Genomic DNA, 15,723 nt, shown 5'->3' on the forward strand with positions numbered 1-15,723 from the left:
GAGCACAAAGCCCTGTGGTTGCCTTTGGTAGAATACAGGAGGGGTTTACCATTGCCATCTCCCACACAGTATGAGATGATGCCTTTCAGCATCTTCCTATATCACTGCTGCCCGATATAGGTGTTTCCCACAGTCTGGGAAATGTACCAGCAAGGATTCAATCTGGCAACCTCTGGCTTGCTAGTCAAGTCATTTCCCCGCTGCGCCATTAGGTGGCTCAATGCTGTATGTTAAATACTCAGCACTCATAGCTCTAAATTATGGCCCCTGGATGAAGAGTTCCTGTTGGATATCCATACTTCTCTTTTGGACTGCAATATAATCAATTAGGTGATGAGCAGAGAAGCAGAAGTCCTGCACATTTGCAACTATTGCATTTAGGAAGGATTCTGTTTGCACTCTTCACTTGCAGTATCCACTACCTTCACATTTACCTCAAGGCTCTACTTCTTTGTCCCCTCCATAGTCATGTAGGCTAAAGTGACACATCCTTACAGCCTTGCATTTTTTCAAGAGCTGGTGTAGTGTATAGGCCAAGTCTAAACAGGCTCAAACTTGCTCAGTAGTTTTAGGGAATTACCCTGCCACCATCTGTGATATGGGTATAACACAAACCTGACACAGGTTGTTGTAGAAATTACTGATATAATGTATACAAAGAGCTCTAAACACACTGTAAAGTATTATATAAATGCTATTACTTCCTACTTGTACAGGTTCTGTTGGTGTCCCTAAGGAGATGCAACCAGATGTCAGAGGTAGTAGGAACACACCCCATTTCATCCCAGACCATGTCAGTGTGCACCTTGGTTGGACCAGGAAGTACAACAGAATACAACCTCAAGTCATCCTGCCTTTTGATTATTATTTGGGAGGCAATACATTTACAAGCTCTGTTTTCTTGGGAATGTAATTCAGGCAGACCTATTGTCACTTGAGGCCTTCCCACAACATAAGTCAACCACCTATAACCTTACAAGGGTCTTAAGCGAAACTATGGATCCACTCCCTTCTTTCTGCTCCAGTGCTTCACCTTGGCCTTAAGGCAACTAGGTTTGCTGTTCCTTCTAGTTTTTCTCAGTTGTCATAGAGATTGAGACCCTCTTATCTGCACAGCTCACAGCTGAAACTGAACATAAGTCCAGAGATTATTATGGAGGCTCTCATGGCCTCTTCATTTCTCTCCTGAAAACCAGTTTCTAACACAAACTTCTGCCATCTATGAAAAGAGGGAGTAACAAAGCTGACCTAGTACTTTCCTCCACTTAGCCACTTTTAGAGTTCTCCATCCATTTTGTCTAAGAGTGTACATCTTAGTACTTGTCATATCAGCATACAGAAATGTAAAGTCTATTGCAAATACAATAAAACAAGCTTAACAGCAGTGGAACAATGATAAATGGAATGATGTTTTGGTGACTCATACTTGTTTCAGCCAAAACTGAGATAAACAACAATTACCTAGGAACACAGAGTGATGTTTCTTATGTTGTAGATCAGGCATCCCCAAACTGCGGCCCTCCAGATGTTGCTGAACTACAACTCCCAGCATCCCTAGACACAGTTTTTTGTGGCTGGGTATGCTGGAAATTGTAGTTCAGCAACATCTGGAGGGCCGCAGTTTGGGGATGCCTGTTGTAGATGTTCTCACTATACTCAATAGCAGGGTACATATTAATGGTGACATTTCCAGTGCCACACTGGAACCCCTATGAGAAGTCAATCATAAATGGCTACCAATATTTAGCATCACTCAATAGCATATTTCACATATTCAAAGCACTTCACCCTTTTCCAGAATGGTTAGCTCTTAATGAGGACCTGAGCTCTAAAACACAATTCGCACCCCTTAGGCTACATTGTACAATTAAGGGTCTGATACACAGAGATCTGTTCTTTTCAGTATTGGTTGTCTTTTGGATTTAAGTTGGGTATTAAATGCCAGCAAGCAAAGAACTTGCTATATGAATATGACAGATATTTATATACTGCTTTGCAACACAAGTTCCCAAAGTGGTTTACATAAATATAAATAAATAAATATGGCTCCCTGTCCTCAAAGAACTCAAAATCTAAAAAAGAAACATAAGAGACACCGGCAACAGCCCCTGGGAGGGATGCTGTGTGGGGGTTGGATAGGGCCAGTTGCTCTCCCCCTGCTAAATAAAGAGAATCACCACTTTTAAAAAAGGTGCCTCAGCTCAGTTAGCTATCTGAAGATATTAACTAAGCAGCTTGTTTGGAAGACAAGTTTCTTTCATATTTGTTCAACACTGCTTTAATCCAGCTACTCAGCAGAGCTTTCAGCTGTTTTTAGCTTTGATAACAGCTAGGATTAGTAAAACAGTTCAGCTACTATACTGCTTTGCAACAAAAGTTTCCAAAATGGTTTAAATAAATATAAATAAATAAATTTAAATAAATATAAGGCACCAGGACAATTGTTTCAGGTATCTACAGGGCTAAATAAGTTTTAAAACTCCTAGATATTGCATCAAATGAATCACTTGCTTTTCATTCCTCCACCCCAAAACTTCCTATTTCCAAATTCCGCACTATTAGTATTAAAAGAGATGGCTTTTCCCCTGGACCCTTATAGCAATAAGCAGATCACCAAGATAAATAGAAGACATGTTGCTGTTTAACTGATAGTGCTGATAGAAGAATATCCTGCTGCTCCTATATCAGTTGCAAGATTCACTGTAATGCTAGAAGGTTGACAGCAAACAGAACAGGAGACATTCTGTCTAGGGCTTGGCCCAAGGTGCACCTTGCCAGAAGATAGATCCATTAGATCAAGATACAATTCAATATTGGAACCCTATCCAGCTACGCAAAAGCCAGCTAATGGCACAGCAGGGAAGTGACTTGTCTAGCAAGCCAGAGGTTGCTGGTTCAATTCTTCGCTGGTAACACACCTATATTGGGCAGCAGCAATATAGGAAGATGCTAAACGGCATCATCTCATACTACGCAGGAGATGGCAATGGTAAACCCCTCCTGTATTCTACCAAAGAAAAACCACAGGGTTTTGTGGTCACCAGGAGTCGACACTGACTCAACAGCACACTTTACTTTATCAAGCTACGCAAGGTTCTTTTTAAGACTCTGCATGTCTAATCTTAATTCCCACACCACAATTTCATTAAACTAAACCGACTGCATTGCCACAAGGTTCAGCTTGCATGGAAACAGTGCTATGTGAAAGGTGGATGTTAGCCTTTCCAGGCCTGAGGCTGTTAAGGGCTGGGCACGTGAGGTGGGGAGGCAAAGGTAATTGGACCTCTCTCTGAATAGCTGATAACAGTCTAATTGCTGAAGGATCGATGCACATACAGATTGGAAATGCTTAGGATGTGAAAAGGTCAGCAGGCCTAAGATACAAAAATACTGGGGTTGGGTTAAGGAAGTATCTTAATACCAGTCTGGACTGTACTTGGTAGACTAGCCACCTTGAGCCTTCTTCAAAATTAGTAGTACATTTATACCCACCTTTCCAAGTATATATGCCGTTTTCCAACAGATGTTTGTGATAATTACTAATTATTAATAGATGGTTCCCTGTTCTCAGAGAGCCCACGATCTAAAAATAAACAAAGAAGACACCAGCAACAGCCATTCGAGGGATGTTATACTCGGGCTGGATAGAACCAGTTACTCTTCCTCTACTTAATATAAAGAGAATCGTCACTTCAAAAGGTGCTTCTTTGCCTGGTTAGCAGGAGGAGCACATAATAAAATTGTGCAAGAAAGAAACATTGGTCTTACTGTGAAGGGTTCTTTTTCTTAGGTGGATGAAGGTCATCAGCTTAGTATGGGTTTATCAGATATCACATAGATCGAGACAGGATAGGGTTACATTTTTTATGCAAGCTAGCTTCCTGTTAGGCAGTAGGTGGCACCAGATAGGGGAATGTGAACAGGTTTGGAACTGAACCGGTTCAACTTCGAGGTGGTTCTGTTTGACAGTTCAGGGTCAAGCTGAACCTCCCCCAGCTGTTCAGGGACCCAAACAGTTTTTTAAAAAAATCCCGCTCCCACCACCAGCCTCCATACTTACAGCCATTGCTCGGTTCAGGTGGTCTTCAGCTTTTTCCAGGCCTTTGCCCCAGTGGCCATTTTGGAAACTGCCGTGCATGCGCAAATGGCCCTGAGTGGCCTTGGTCATGACTGTAAGAACGGAGGCTGACGGCGGGAGGGAGAACCTCCATGGACCCACAACCACCTCGGAGAAGCCCCTCGGAGGTGGTAAGTTGGGAAAAAATTCTTTCTTTTTTTAACACGATTTGGTCCGTGACCCACCCATCCTCGGACCAGGGGGGTTTGAGGGGGTGCCGGACTGAACTGACCTTGTCAAGCCAGCCGGTTCTGTGCACACCCCTAGTGCCAGAAACCCAGTTCCAGGCCTGTAGCGTAGAAAGGTATAAGATAGAAGAAACAGAGGCAAAGCAGTTATCCATACAAGGTGAGAAAGAGAATACTATGAAGCAGAATAGTGGATAGACAACTCAATTGTCCCCAAGGGCCACTACCTTACACCCCAAACTGACACCCCAACCATCAAGTTTATATCTGCAGGTGGGTCTGATGACCTTAGTTCACTTAAGAAAAAGAATCCTTCACTGTAAAACCAATGTTTGTTTTTCCTTACAGAGGACGAAGGTCATCAGCTTAGTATGGGACATACCCAAGCCAGCTAAGTGAAGAAGGGAGGGAGTAGATGGTCTAGACCAGGGATTCTTAATGTTGGGTCCCCAGATGTTATTGGATTTCAACTCCCATAATCTCCAGCCCCAGTGGCCTTTGGTTGAGGATTATGGGAGTTGCAGTGCAATAACATCTGGGGACCCAACGTTGAGAATCCCTGGTCTAGACCATGTTTTGCAGTCCCATGTGGCCTAACATTGCCTGGGCTGCATGGAATGAAGAGATCTTATAGTGTTTAATGAATGGAGAAACAGAAGCCCAGGTGGTTGTTCTACAAATCTCCATGAGAGGAACATGTGTGGAAAAGGCAGCTGAAGTAAAAGCACTATGAGTGGAATGAGCTGTAATGCCCGTTGGAGTAGGCAAGATCCAGAGAGTTGTATGCTAATGTGATAGTTGGTTGTATCCATTGGGATATGGTGACTTTGGATACCCTGTTACCCAGGGATGAAGAAAGAAATGACACGAAAAGGGAGTTAGTTTGGCATAACATGGCAGTACGTCTCAGATAAATTCTGAGTGCCCTGTGCACATCTGGAGTGCCATAATTTTTCTTTGGAATGTGTTGGAGAAAAACAGAAGAATGATATCCTGTGTCCAGTGGAGGGTAGAATTAACCTTTGGGAGGAATGTAGGGTCTAATCTTAGCACCACTACATCCTGGTGTAACATGCACAGCTCCTTACAACTGGAGAGAGCACCCAATTTGGATACTCTTTGTGCTAAAGTAATTGTAACCAGGAAGAGCACCTGGAATGAGTGGAGTTTTAAAAGAGTACTGAGCTGAGCGGTTCGAAGGGAGCTCTAGTGAGCGTATTAAGAACCCTACTGAGGTGCTGGGGGGATGCTGACAGCTCCCCCCCCCAAGAACCTCGTAAAGAGGGAGAATCTGGGACAGACCATTTGAGCACTGAGGCGAGGGCTGAAGTTTGATGTCTCAGTGTACTAGGTTGTAGTTTAAGTTCCAAACCAGATTGTAAGAAAGCCAGTACTTCGGGGACCCCTGCAGTCAACAGAGATATGTGCTTCCAGCATACCCACCATGAGAAAGCTGACCAAGTGGACTGGTAAACTCTACTGGTGGATGATCTTCTAGAAGCTAGGATAGTATTCTGTACTTCCAGTGAGTATCCTGCTTGAGCTAGGGATGAGCATTCAACCCCCACGTGGAGAGTTGGAGCACTCAAGGGTCTTGGTGAAGAATGTGGCCCTGTGACAGAAGGTTTTGTCATGGAGGAAGATGCCAAGGGGGCCGAATAGAGAGATTCGGTAGGTTGGAAAACCATGGCCTCCGGGGCCAATAAAGTGTGATTATGATCAGGTCTGCCCTTTCTAACAGCAGTTTTAGAATGACTCTCCAAATAATAGCCATCAGGAAAAATGCATCTAGAAGGCTTGGGGTGGTGGTGGATGGTGCCATTAATGTATCCATGGCTTCCGCCCAGAGGAACTGGAACCTTGAGAAGAAGCATGGAAGTCGATGGTTCCTTGCTGATGCAAATGTGTCCACTTCAGTAAGGCCTAGTAGCTTGATCTTCTGATGGAACATGTCCAGGTGAAGTGACCATTCTGTGGGATCTATCATCTGATGACTTAGCCAATCTCTGTGTACGTATGCCATCTCACTGAGGTGTTCTGATATGGACAGGTGATTTTCTGCCCCGGCAAAGAAGAGATCGAATTCTGCAATGACTTCTCTTGACTTTGTCCCCCTTGGTGATTGACCTGGGACTTTGTGGTGACATTGTCTGTCTGGATGAGCACAAGGGTGCTCGTGATCTGTGGTAGGAAGTGAATGAGTGTTAGGCAGATTGCACGGAGGTCCAGCCAGCTGATATTGTGATAAAGTTCGGGGAGAGACCATTTGCCCTGTGCATAATGGCTCTGACAAGCTCTCCAGTCAGAGAGCCTTCTTTTGTGGTGATGGTTGTCTGTGAGGAGATTGTGAGTGAAAGCTCCTTGTTGAGTGTCAGAGACAGCCACCATTCGGGTGATCCGAGAAGTTTGTTCGTCAGGGGAGCTGCACCTGCCTGCGTTCCATGATGTCCTCCTGATGTGGTAGGATGTGCCACAGGAGTGTTTTTGAATGCCATCATGTCCAAGGGACACATTCCATGCAAGCGATAATTGAGCCTAGGATCTGCACCAGGAGCATCAGGTCTGCCAACTGTTGACACAAGAGAGGATGGATTAGTCATCTCAACTTGTCTTTGCATTCAGGAGGTCGAGATACTGTCACATTTTGGATGTTGATGAGGGCTCCCAAGTGTTGCAGGGACTGGGAGGGTGACAGATGACTTTTCTGATCATTGATGACGAATCCATGGTTCAGGAGCATTTGTGTGGTCTGTTAAATGTCCTTGTAGGCTTGTTTGAGCAGATTGACCAAATAAAGGTGGATATGAATGGCTTGCAGGCATAAGTGTGCCACGAGGGCCACCATCAGCTTCAAAAACACCCGTGGGGCCAATGAGAGGCTGAAGGGCATTGCCCTGTATTGAAACTGTGGATTGTTGTAAGCGAATCTACAGTAGTGAGTGCGTATGGGGCATGTTGGTAGGCCTCTGAGAGGTCTATGGAGGTGAGGAATTCCAGGGATTGCACAGCTTCCTTGATGGATCGCAGAGATTCCATGTGGAATGGCTTCATTTTAATGAACTGGATTGGGTGTGTTAGGTCTAGCTCCGCCCTCCAGGACCCATCTTTCTTGGGTACCAAAAACAATACGGAAAATATACCTTGCCATAAATCTGTTGATGGTAGTGGTTCTATTTCTTTGCTCTCCAGAAGATGAAGAATAGCCAAATACATCTGTAGATTGGTTTTTGGGGACAGGTGTGGGTAAGAAAATGGTTGAGGGGAGGTGTCTCAAGCTCTAATGCATAGCCATTTTGGACTGTGTCCAACACCCACCGGTCAGTAGTGGAGGCCCACTAGGGTCATGAGTGTAGAGCGTGTCTGCCCCCAACCGGAATGGATTCATTGTTTATGTGTTTGGTAATTGAAGGCGGAGGGGAACCATCTGGACTGTTTTGGTCTGGAAGATCCCTTTGCGCGTTGCTGTCACTAGAGGCGCTAACCAGATTAGTTGGTTGTGGGTCTCTGTTTTCTGAAGGAGGATCCTAGGAAATGTTTGTTGGGATGAAAGGATATATAATTGAAATGATAGGGCTTCCTAGCGGCGTCCTAGGGGAATAGATTTTTTTCTTATCCCTAGTCTTGACTACGATGGGCTCTAGAGATTCGCCAAATAGCTTGGTCCCTGCGAAGGGGAGGGCTGCTAGGCTGAGTTTGGATTTAGCATCTGCATTCCAATGTTTTAGCCAGTACACACAGCCATCCCAAAGCCATAACCCTGGATGCGTGTTGGATAGAATCCCGGCTGGAGTCAGCCATGAGTGTGGCGTCCTTGGCTAGTTTATTAATGCCCTGGCGTAACTTCTTATTTTCTGAAGGAATGTATTGTACTAATTCTTTTGCCCATGGAATGGAGACATGTGTGAAGATTGAAGTGGTAGTGGATGCTCCAATTACTGTAGCTGATGCCTCATGAGCCTTTCTTAGGCGAGAATCACACTTCTTGTCCTCTGCAGCTTTTAACTTATTCCTCCCCTTCTTTGTGCATGATTGCCTCCGAGACTAACTGGGCCAATGGTACATCACCTTGGGATTGAGAGTAGGTCCATTATATCAGGGTAGAGGTTAAATAATTTTTTAGGGAATGATGTGGAAGGTCTGGCAGAGGCAGGGGGCATTCCATTCAATCACCATAGTGTTTTTGAACAGTGGTGGGAATGGTACCATGGCTGACAGGACCAGCTCCAATGGAAAGACTTTTAGGTCTAGGCCAGGAGGAGGTTGAGGAGCATCTGGAGCAGAGACATCATTGATGACTTCTCTTAGCTTCGCCAGTAAGACCAAGTCTTGGAGAAGTCGGACCTGACCTCAGTCACTCATGCATCGGTAACGGCCAGATTGGACTACTGCAATGCACTGTACGCGGGGATGCCCTTGAAGACTGTTTGGAGGCTTCAGCTGGTCCAGAATGCTGCTGCAAGGATGCTCGTGGGCACAAGTCATTTCATGAGGATCACACCCATCCTGCAGCAGCTTCATTGGTTACCGGTCCACTTCCAGGCTAGATTCAAGGCGCTGGTCTTGACTTTTAAAGCTCTACATTGCTTGGGGATGGGGTACCTGTCGGACTGCATTCGCCCATATGAATCTGCCAGGGCCATCTGCTTGTCATCTCAGGCCCTGCTCATGACCCCACCACTAACAGAGATCCAGTTGGCCTTTGCGCTTGTGGCCCCTCAGCTTTGGAGCGCCCTCCCTGAAGAGCTTTGCCATGCTCCCTCCATGTGTTTTTTTAAACTTAAAGGACACCTTTTAAAGGAGGCTTTTAATGCTCCATTTTTTGTTATATCTGGTAGGTTCTTTAGCTTTTTATAATTCTCAGGTTTAAGCTTTTAAAATAACTTTTAATTTGAACCTAATAATGACTGTGGTTTTTAACCTGACTTTAAATTTTATAACATTATTTCTTGTATATATTTTATTGTTGTGAACCACCCCGAGCAGTAGTGTGCTGGAGGTATATTTTAATAATAAATACATAAGGGTATATTTTAAATAATAAATACATAAATAAGTCAGCTGGTGAGAAGAGCTGTGAGGAGCTTAGCACTTGTGGTGTGGAGCCCTTCCCAGACAATTTATCATTTTCTGATGGGGGGGGGGGAGTTCCCAGTAGACTTTTCTTTTGCCCCATGGTGCTCTGGCCTGAGGCTTGAAGCACCCTCACTCTGTGGGGGGGGGGGATGGCCCCCCTACCCTGACTGGAATCTGGAGAGGAGGAGTAGGCTCCCAGGTTCTGTCACCCTGTGGGTCTAGCCCTAGGGGCTGGTACCAGTTGGGGTAAAGTGGGCTGAAGTGGCATAGAAAACCAGAGTTCTGCATTCAATTGAAACAAATTCCTTTAGTCATTGAGATGTCTTCTGGAAAAGGATTTTTATTTCATTTTTACTGCCCCACCCCCACCCCCTGGCAAGGTCTTATTCATCAGAGTGGAGCTCTGTGAAGTTAGTATAGGAGCAGACGCAGTTTGCACAGGCTGTGTTATCTGGGATTGTGCGGCGTCAGGGACTAGCAAGCTAGAGCCCTGATGTAATGCAGAAGGAAGCCTGGCAATTTGGGATATGGGGAGCAAAAGTGGCAAAGCTGCAGCTCCCTCCCCAACTGCCACAGGCACAGCAGAAATATCTTTGGTTAAAATGGCACCCTTGTGCTACACATCTTTGCCCATGTTGTCTTGGGGTGATATGGGAGGTAGATGTCTGGGCTGCTTCTGCTGTCAGAGCGCTTGTAGAAGGTATGACTCAGCTGAGGAGAGAGGCTCTTTTTTGCAGGGTTTTTTTTTTTTTAAAGAACATTCCTTGCTTAAGTGTTTTATTATTACATTTATATTCCACTCATCCTCCAAGGAGCCCAGAGCGGTGTACTGCATACTTAAGTTTCTCCTCACAACAACCCTGTGAAGTAGGTTAGGCTGAGAGAGAAGTGACTGGCCCAGAGTCAGCCAGCAAGTATCTTGGCTGAATGAGAATTTGAACTTGGGTCTCCTCGGTCCTAGCCCAGCACTCTAACCACTACACAACGCTGGCTTTTCTTTGCAGCTCTTTTATTTTGCTTAGGGCTCGCAGGAGTTCAATCAGCTTGGGGAGAGAGGCACCATTTAGCTCCTGAAAGGGCTTTAAAACACACACACACACACACACACACACACACACACACTTTTTACTCCTTTGGGTCTGAGTGGGGACTTTCCGAGCGGGAGCCCACTAACATCTCTCCAAACTGAGCCGCCTCCATAGGGTTGAAATGGGGGGAAGGGAGTGTGAAAAAGCTAACAGAGGAGGGGAAAGGCATACAAAAAAGCTAACCAAGCAAAACCAAAAGTAACTAGCAGTTTTAACAAACAGACCGAATCAGAACATAAAGCAATGATTTTTACAACAAAATGAAGCGACTCCTTTCCCACCCTGGCACATGAGAAGTAGTATCTGTGTGCACAATAAGTTTTGTTCTGGGCGACAGTATCAAGGCAGTGTGCGTGCATTCAGAGTGGGGCCTTCCTGATTCAACCTGAGCAGAATCTAAATTTAACTGAGCAGACATTAAAAATTGTGTGAGCGCAGGTACATGAACATGCCTTAGAGAGAACATGGATGAGAAGGAATAAAGCAGGTAAGGGGGTGGGGATTTTTTTTAGAAGTGGAGTAGGAACTCTTCAAAATCACTGTCTTTTGAGTCAGACAAAACAGGAACTGGGTTTCTGGCGCCATCTACTGCCTAACAGGAAATAGCCTGCATACAAATGTTTAACCCTATCCTATCTTGAGCCATGTGATGACTGATAAGCCCATACTAAGCTGATGACCTTCGTCCACTGTAAGGGAAAATACATTTAACCAGAGACAAATTTCAGGTGAACTGCATACTACAGCAGTGCCAAGCTCGAGACTCTGGAGTAGAACTCCTGGCAGGCAGCGAGTGGGCCAAAAAAGGCCTTTGGTGAACTACTTTTAAGCAAGTGTGTAAAATGCCTTTTCTCAATCCACTTCTTTAGCATGGTGTTCTCATTAGAACTTTATGAGAACAAGTAAACTGGCAACAAGTGGTCAAAGCTGAATTCTTCCTCCTTGGTCTCCTGTGAGGAGAATGGGGCTTTGATTCCCTATAGGGCAATCACCTAGTATATCCCTTGAGAAACACTAGGACACAAGTTCTCAGACTGCCATGGGAAGATCTTCCCTTTTTCTTCCAAGGCAAAAAAAAAAAGTATGAACAAGTGTAACAACTTGTTTGCATATTTATTATAAGATGATAATCTGTGTGTGTGGAAATACCAGGTTGCCTCAGTTACTGGTAAGGAGGTGTCCTTACCAGTGGCAACAAGGTTGTGGTTTTGGTAAGAGCACAGCACTTGTGTATGCCCCTGTAGGAAGGTAATTTTGTTGCAAGGCTTTAGCCTCTTTCAATGCCAGATGGATGCATCTATTTATGCAAGAGCCATTGTAGGGAATAGGAACTAAGGAATAGGAGAGAGGAGGACATAAGCACTCAAGCTGGGCTGCAAGCCCTTTTGATACTGGGATTTACCTCACCTATGCATAATAGCTGACAAGTGTTTTGTTCTGAAGAATTTGCAATGTCTCAAATGAAGTGTTTGTATATCCTGCTCTGCATAACATGCTTACATTTACTGTAAGATTCCAAGTTCTGTGTAACTCAAGAGTCTGAATACTCCAACTCTAATAAAGCAAAAATTGTATATGAAGCCTTTATATGAATACAAGTAGACCTTATATATACAAGTAGATCATATATACTCCCAGAATACCTAGTCTTCAATATGGGAAGGACAAGAGGTCTCTCTCCTATGAACCTTGGTTCTTCCACTGCACCCCTACATAAATAAGAATCCACAAAGGGAAAAGAAACAGATGTTTGAGAAAGGAGAGAAAAATTAAATTGTAAAGGCATAACTAAACCCAAAGTTTAAAGGATCTATGGAAGTGTTTAGAGTGCTGGACTAGGACCAGGGAGACCCGAGTTCAAATCCCCATTCAGCCATGACACTTGCTGGGCAACTCTGGGCCAGTTACTTCTCTCTCAGCCTAACCTACTTCACAGGGTTGTTGTGAGGAGAAACTTAACTATGGGCTCCTTGGAGGAAGAATGGAATATAAACGTAATAAATAAATAAATAAATATTGTTAAATGTATGTAGTGCACTGAATAGACAAAATGTTTCACACTATTTTGTCCAAATCACTTTTGAGACTATTACTGAACATTACAAGTGGAGACCTGTGTATGGAGGAGTATGACTCAGATGAGGCACTTCTCCCAGAAGAGTGCCTTTTCATGGGTATGCATCCATTCCCTTCACTGTGCACATAAAACAGCACTATTGGGCACACAGGGGCTCAATTTATGCAATTCTTTCTCTTAAAAAGGGGGAAGATGGGAGAGATCATGCAGACCATGCTTTCATGTGCATGGGCCTCCCACATAAGAATGCACATGTCATACATTACTTCTGGTGCATGGGGCAGATGAGTGACATGCATTTGCCTCTTCACCATGTAAAGAATGTCACTGCTCAGATAAGTATTCTTGTTGTAAGCTGCCTTTGGGCCACATTGGTTGAAGAGATACAGTATTTTTTTTTAGTGTCTGAACAGCCCTAGGGCATAATTATAGCCACAACACATCTTTATTGGTAAATCAATCAAGTTTATTAGTATGTAGAACTACTACATACTACAAATTCAGTGGAGGGAAAATATACCTGCAGATCAAGAAGTTCTATGTGCTTTTCATATGCAGCCACACAGATCTTTTAGAAGTACTAACAATAAATTAGCATGATCTGCAAGTTCTTCTTCATGTGACTAGTGTCCTATGGAGACCCACTAGTCATAAATATACATGACATTGTATCCAAGCTGTCTGTGTGTGAATGTGTGCAAGCACACACACAAGCACACACACCATCACTATTCTAGTTTACACCAGGTATTAAAACTGTACACGACACACACACCTCATATGGCTCAGGATCTGCACCCAGCCTTTCGGCTAAAAAAGTGGGCGGGAAGGAGAGATGGGGAAGCGCTAACAATTCTAGTTTGCAAAATTGCACCCCACATCTTCCCTGGAGTAAAGCAGAAACATACAGAATAAGAAAGAGGCTTTTAAACAATTCAGAGGAGCTTAAAGATCAGAGACTCTTTCTCCAACTCTCCTTTAACAAGCGACTGAAATAATAATACATCAACATGATCTCCTTTGCTTCAGGCTAAACATAACCACCCAGTTCCTTCACACCCTTTATCATATCTAGCCAAGTGGTACCCCAGAAACCCTTTGCGGGGGTTATCCCTCCATGGAAACACTCTCAGAAAGGCTCCCACTTTTGCGTTCAGTTAGAAAGGGCGGTTATTTTTATTTTAAAAGAAAAGCTGGAAGAGAAGAGAAAATAAGGGAGGGGCAGGCTTGACCTTCCCCTCTCCACCCCCAAACTCGCAATAGTCGCTGCTGGATTCTCACCACGACGTGCGCGCCGGACAACGACAGCGGTTTGGGGCTGGCCAGCGGCGACGCCAAGTAGAGCAAGAGCAGGAAGGCCACGACGAGAGCGATCCCGGCGGATGCCGCCAACAGAACCATCCACGACATCTTCACCCACTGTGTCCGGGAGTCACAGAGGCTTTGGCTGCAGCCCAGCAGGGAGGAGGCAACTCTGCGACGGGGAAGGGACCTCGCTGCTTTTTAAGCCCCTGCTGGATAAAAGAAACGGACTGACCCAGGGAACCACCATAAGAGGGGAAGGGGAAGCTAGGAGGGGAGGAGGGAAGACACCGGCTCTGCTCCGCCATTGGCTAGCGCGAGACGAAAGCGCATCAGGATTGGGTGTCTGTCGGCGGGAGGGAGAAAATAGGAACGGGAATAGGTGACGTCTTCGCGCGGCGATTGGCCACTGGAGCGGCTTGTAGGTGGGAGAACTGGAACGTTGCGCCGTTTAGGCTAAGCGCGCAGAGGTGTGGGGGGCGGGTGGTGGTGGTGTAAAAGTAGGGGAGGGTCTCGCGTGTGGGGAGGGCGAGTGGACTATGAAATTGCTGACTAATATTTTTTGGTATTCTGCCTGAGAAGCACAGTGAAAAAATGGGACTCTGACTAAATATAATTAAGACTAAACTAATGACAACGGGTACAGCAACCCGCCTCAGTACTGACAATGAAGACATTGAAGTGGTGGACAGCTTCTGCCTTTTAGGATCGAGCATCAACAGTAAAGGATCCAGCAGTCAGGAAATATGCTGCAGACTAGCAGTTGGGTTGTCACGAAGGCCTTGGAAAGGATATTTAGATGCCATGACATGTACCTACAAAGATTAGAATCGGTCAGACAATGGTTTTTCCCATGGCACTCTGGATGCGAAAACTGGACTTTGAAGAAGCAAGATAGAAAAAGTATTGACACTTTTGAACTTTGGTGCTGGAGAAGACTTTTGGACCATAGAACAAATCAAACCAAGGTTTTTCACTTAAGGCACAAATGACCAGGCTCAAACTATCATACTTCGGACACATTCTGTGAAAACCCAGCTCCCTTGAGAAGTCCATAATGCTGGGAAAAGTTGAAGGAAAGAGAAGAAGAGGATGACCAGCAGCAAGGTGGATGGACTCGATTACGACAGCAATGAATGTACCCAGAGGCGTAACTAGGGAAAACGGCGCCAAGGGCAAGCACTGAAATTGCGCCCCCCCCCACCGCCCCCCCCCCCCCAACATACATCTGACTGACACGTAATCTACTCTGTGAGCCAGCGTGGTGTAGTGGTTAGAGTGCTGGACTAGGACCGGGGCGACCCGAGTTCAAATCCCCATTCAGCCATGATACTAGCTAGGTGACTCTGGGCCAGTCACGACTCTCTCAGCCCAACCTACTTCACAGGGTTGTTGTGAGGAGAAACCTAAGTATGTAGTACACCGCTCTGGGCTCTTTGGAGGAAGAGCGGGATATAAATGTTAATAATAATAATAAATAATAATAATACTCTTCCACCAGTGCCTGCCTATGCTCACATTCTGCCTGGTACAGAAAGTGATCCTCTATAAACACAAACTCAGCTATCTGGCCTCAAACCACACCCCTGTGATTAGGGCTATTACAAAATATCTGTGTATTCAGGAGGCCATGCAATTTTGAAGGTACACCATAAATTCAAATATTAATTTATCTGAAAGTTATGCATGCTAATCTGTTAGAGCAACAATTAGAAGCCACTGTTGCTAAAATGCATCTAGCAGCAATCAGTACACATCATATTAAAACCAAGATATACTGAGCAGCACCTTCATAATTTTTAGTGACACATTTTGGGTTATAGTGGATAGATTGCAGGTTTGTATGTGCATTAACTTGTGCCAGTTATGGCTAAAGAA

The 15,723-nt window shown here is 44.9% G+C and overlaps 1 protein-coding gene and 1 long non-coding RNA gene across 5 annotated transcripts in view; one reads left to right on the forward strand and one right to left on the reverse strand.

Moving 5' to 3' along the window:
- Positions 1-1,393, forward strand: part of LOC128322975 (uncharacterized) — a 39,776-nt gene extending 38,383 nt beyond the window's left edge. For all 3 annotated transcript variants that reach the window (XR_008306113.1, XR_008306112.1, XR_008306114.1), the window contains one exon: positions 717-1,393. This is a non-coding gene — a long non-coding RNA (uncharacterized LOC128322975). The remainder of the gene's footprint in view (positions 1-716) is intronic.
- The window catches only part of KDSR (3-ketodihydrosphingosine reductase), a 41,133-nt gene extending 26,921 nt beyond the window's left edge, over positions 1-14,212 (reverse strand). The window contains exon 1 of one of the 2 annotated variants that reach the window (XM_053245361.1): positions 13,825-14,212. In XM_053245361.1, coding sequence (XP_053101336.1) covers positions 13,825-13,953 — 129 coding nt within the window. In that variant the 5' untranslated portion in view covers positions 13,954-14,212. The remainder of the gene's footprint in view (positions 1-13,824) is intronic. The other variant, XM_053245360.1, reaches the window with a different exon arrangement.
- Positions 14,213-15,723: the final 1,511 nt, after the last annotated feature.

Source organism: Hemicordylus capensis, chromosome 4 (assembly GCF_027244095.1).
Source record: "Hemicordylus capensis ecotype Gifberg chromosome 4, rHemCap1.1.pri, whole genome shotgun sequence".
Taxonomy (NCBI): Eukaryota; Metazoa; Chordata; class Lepidosauria; order Squamata; family Cordylidae; genus Hemicordylus; species Hemicordylus capensis.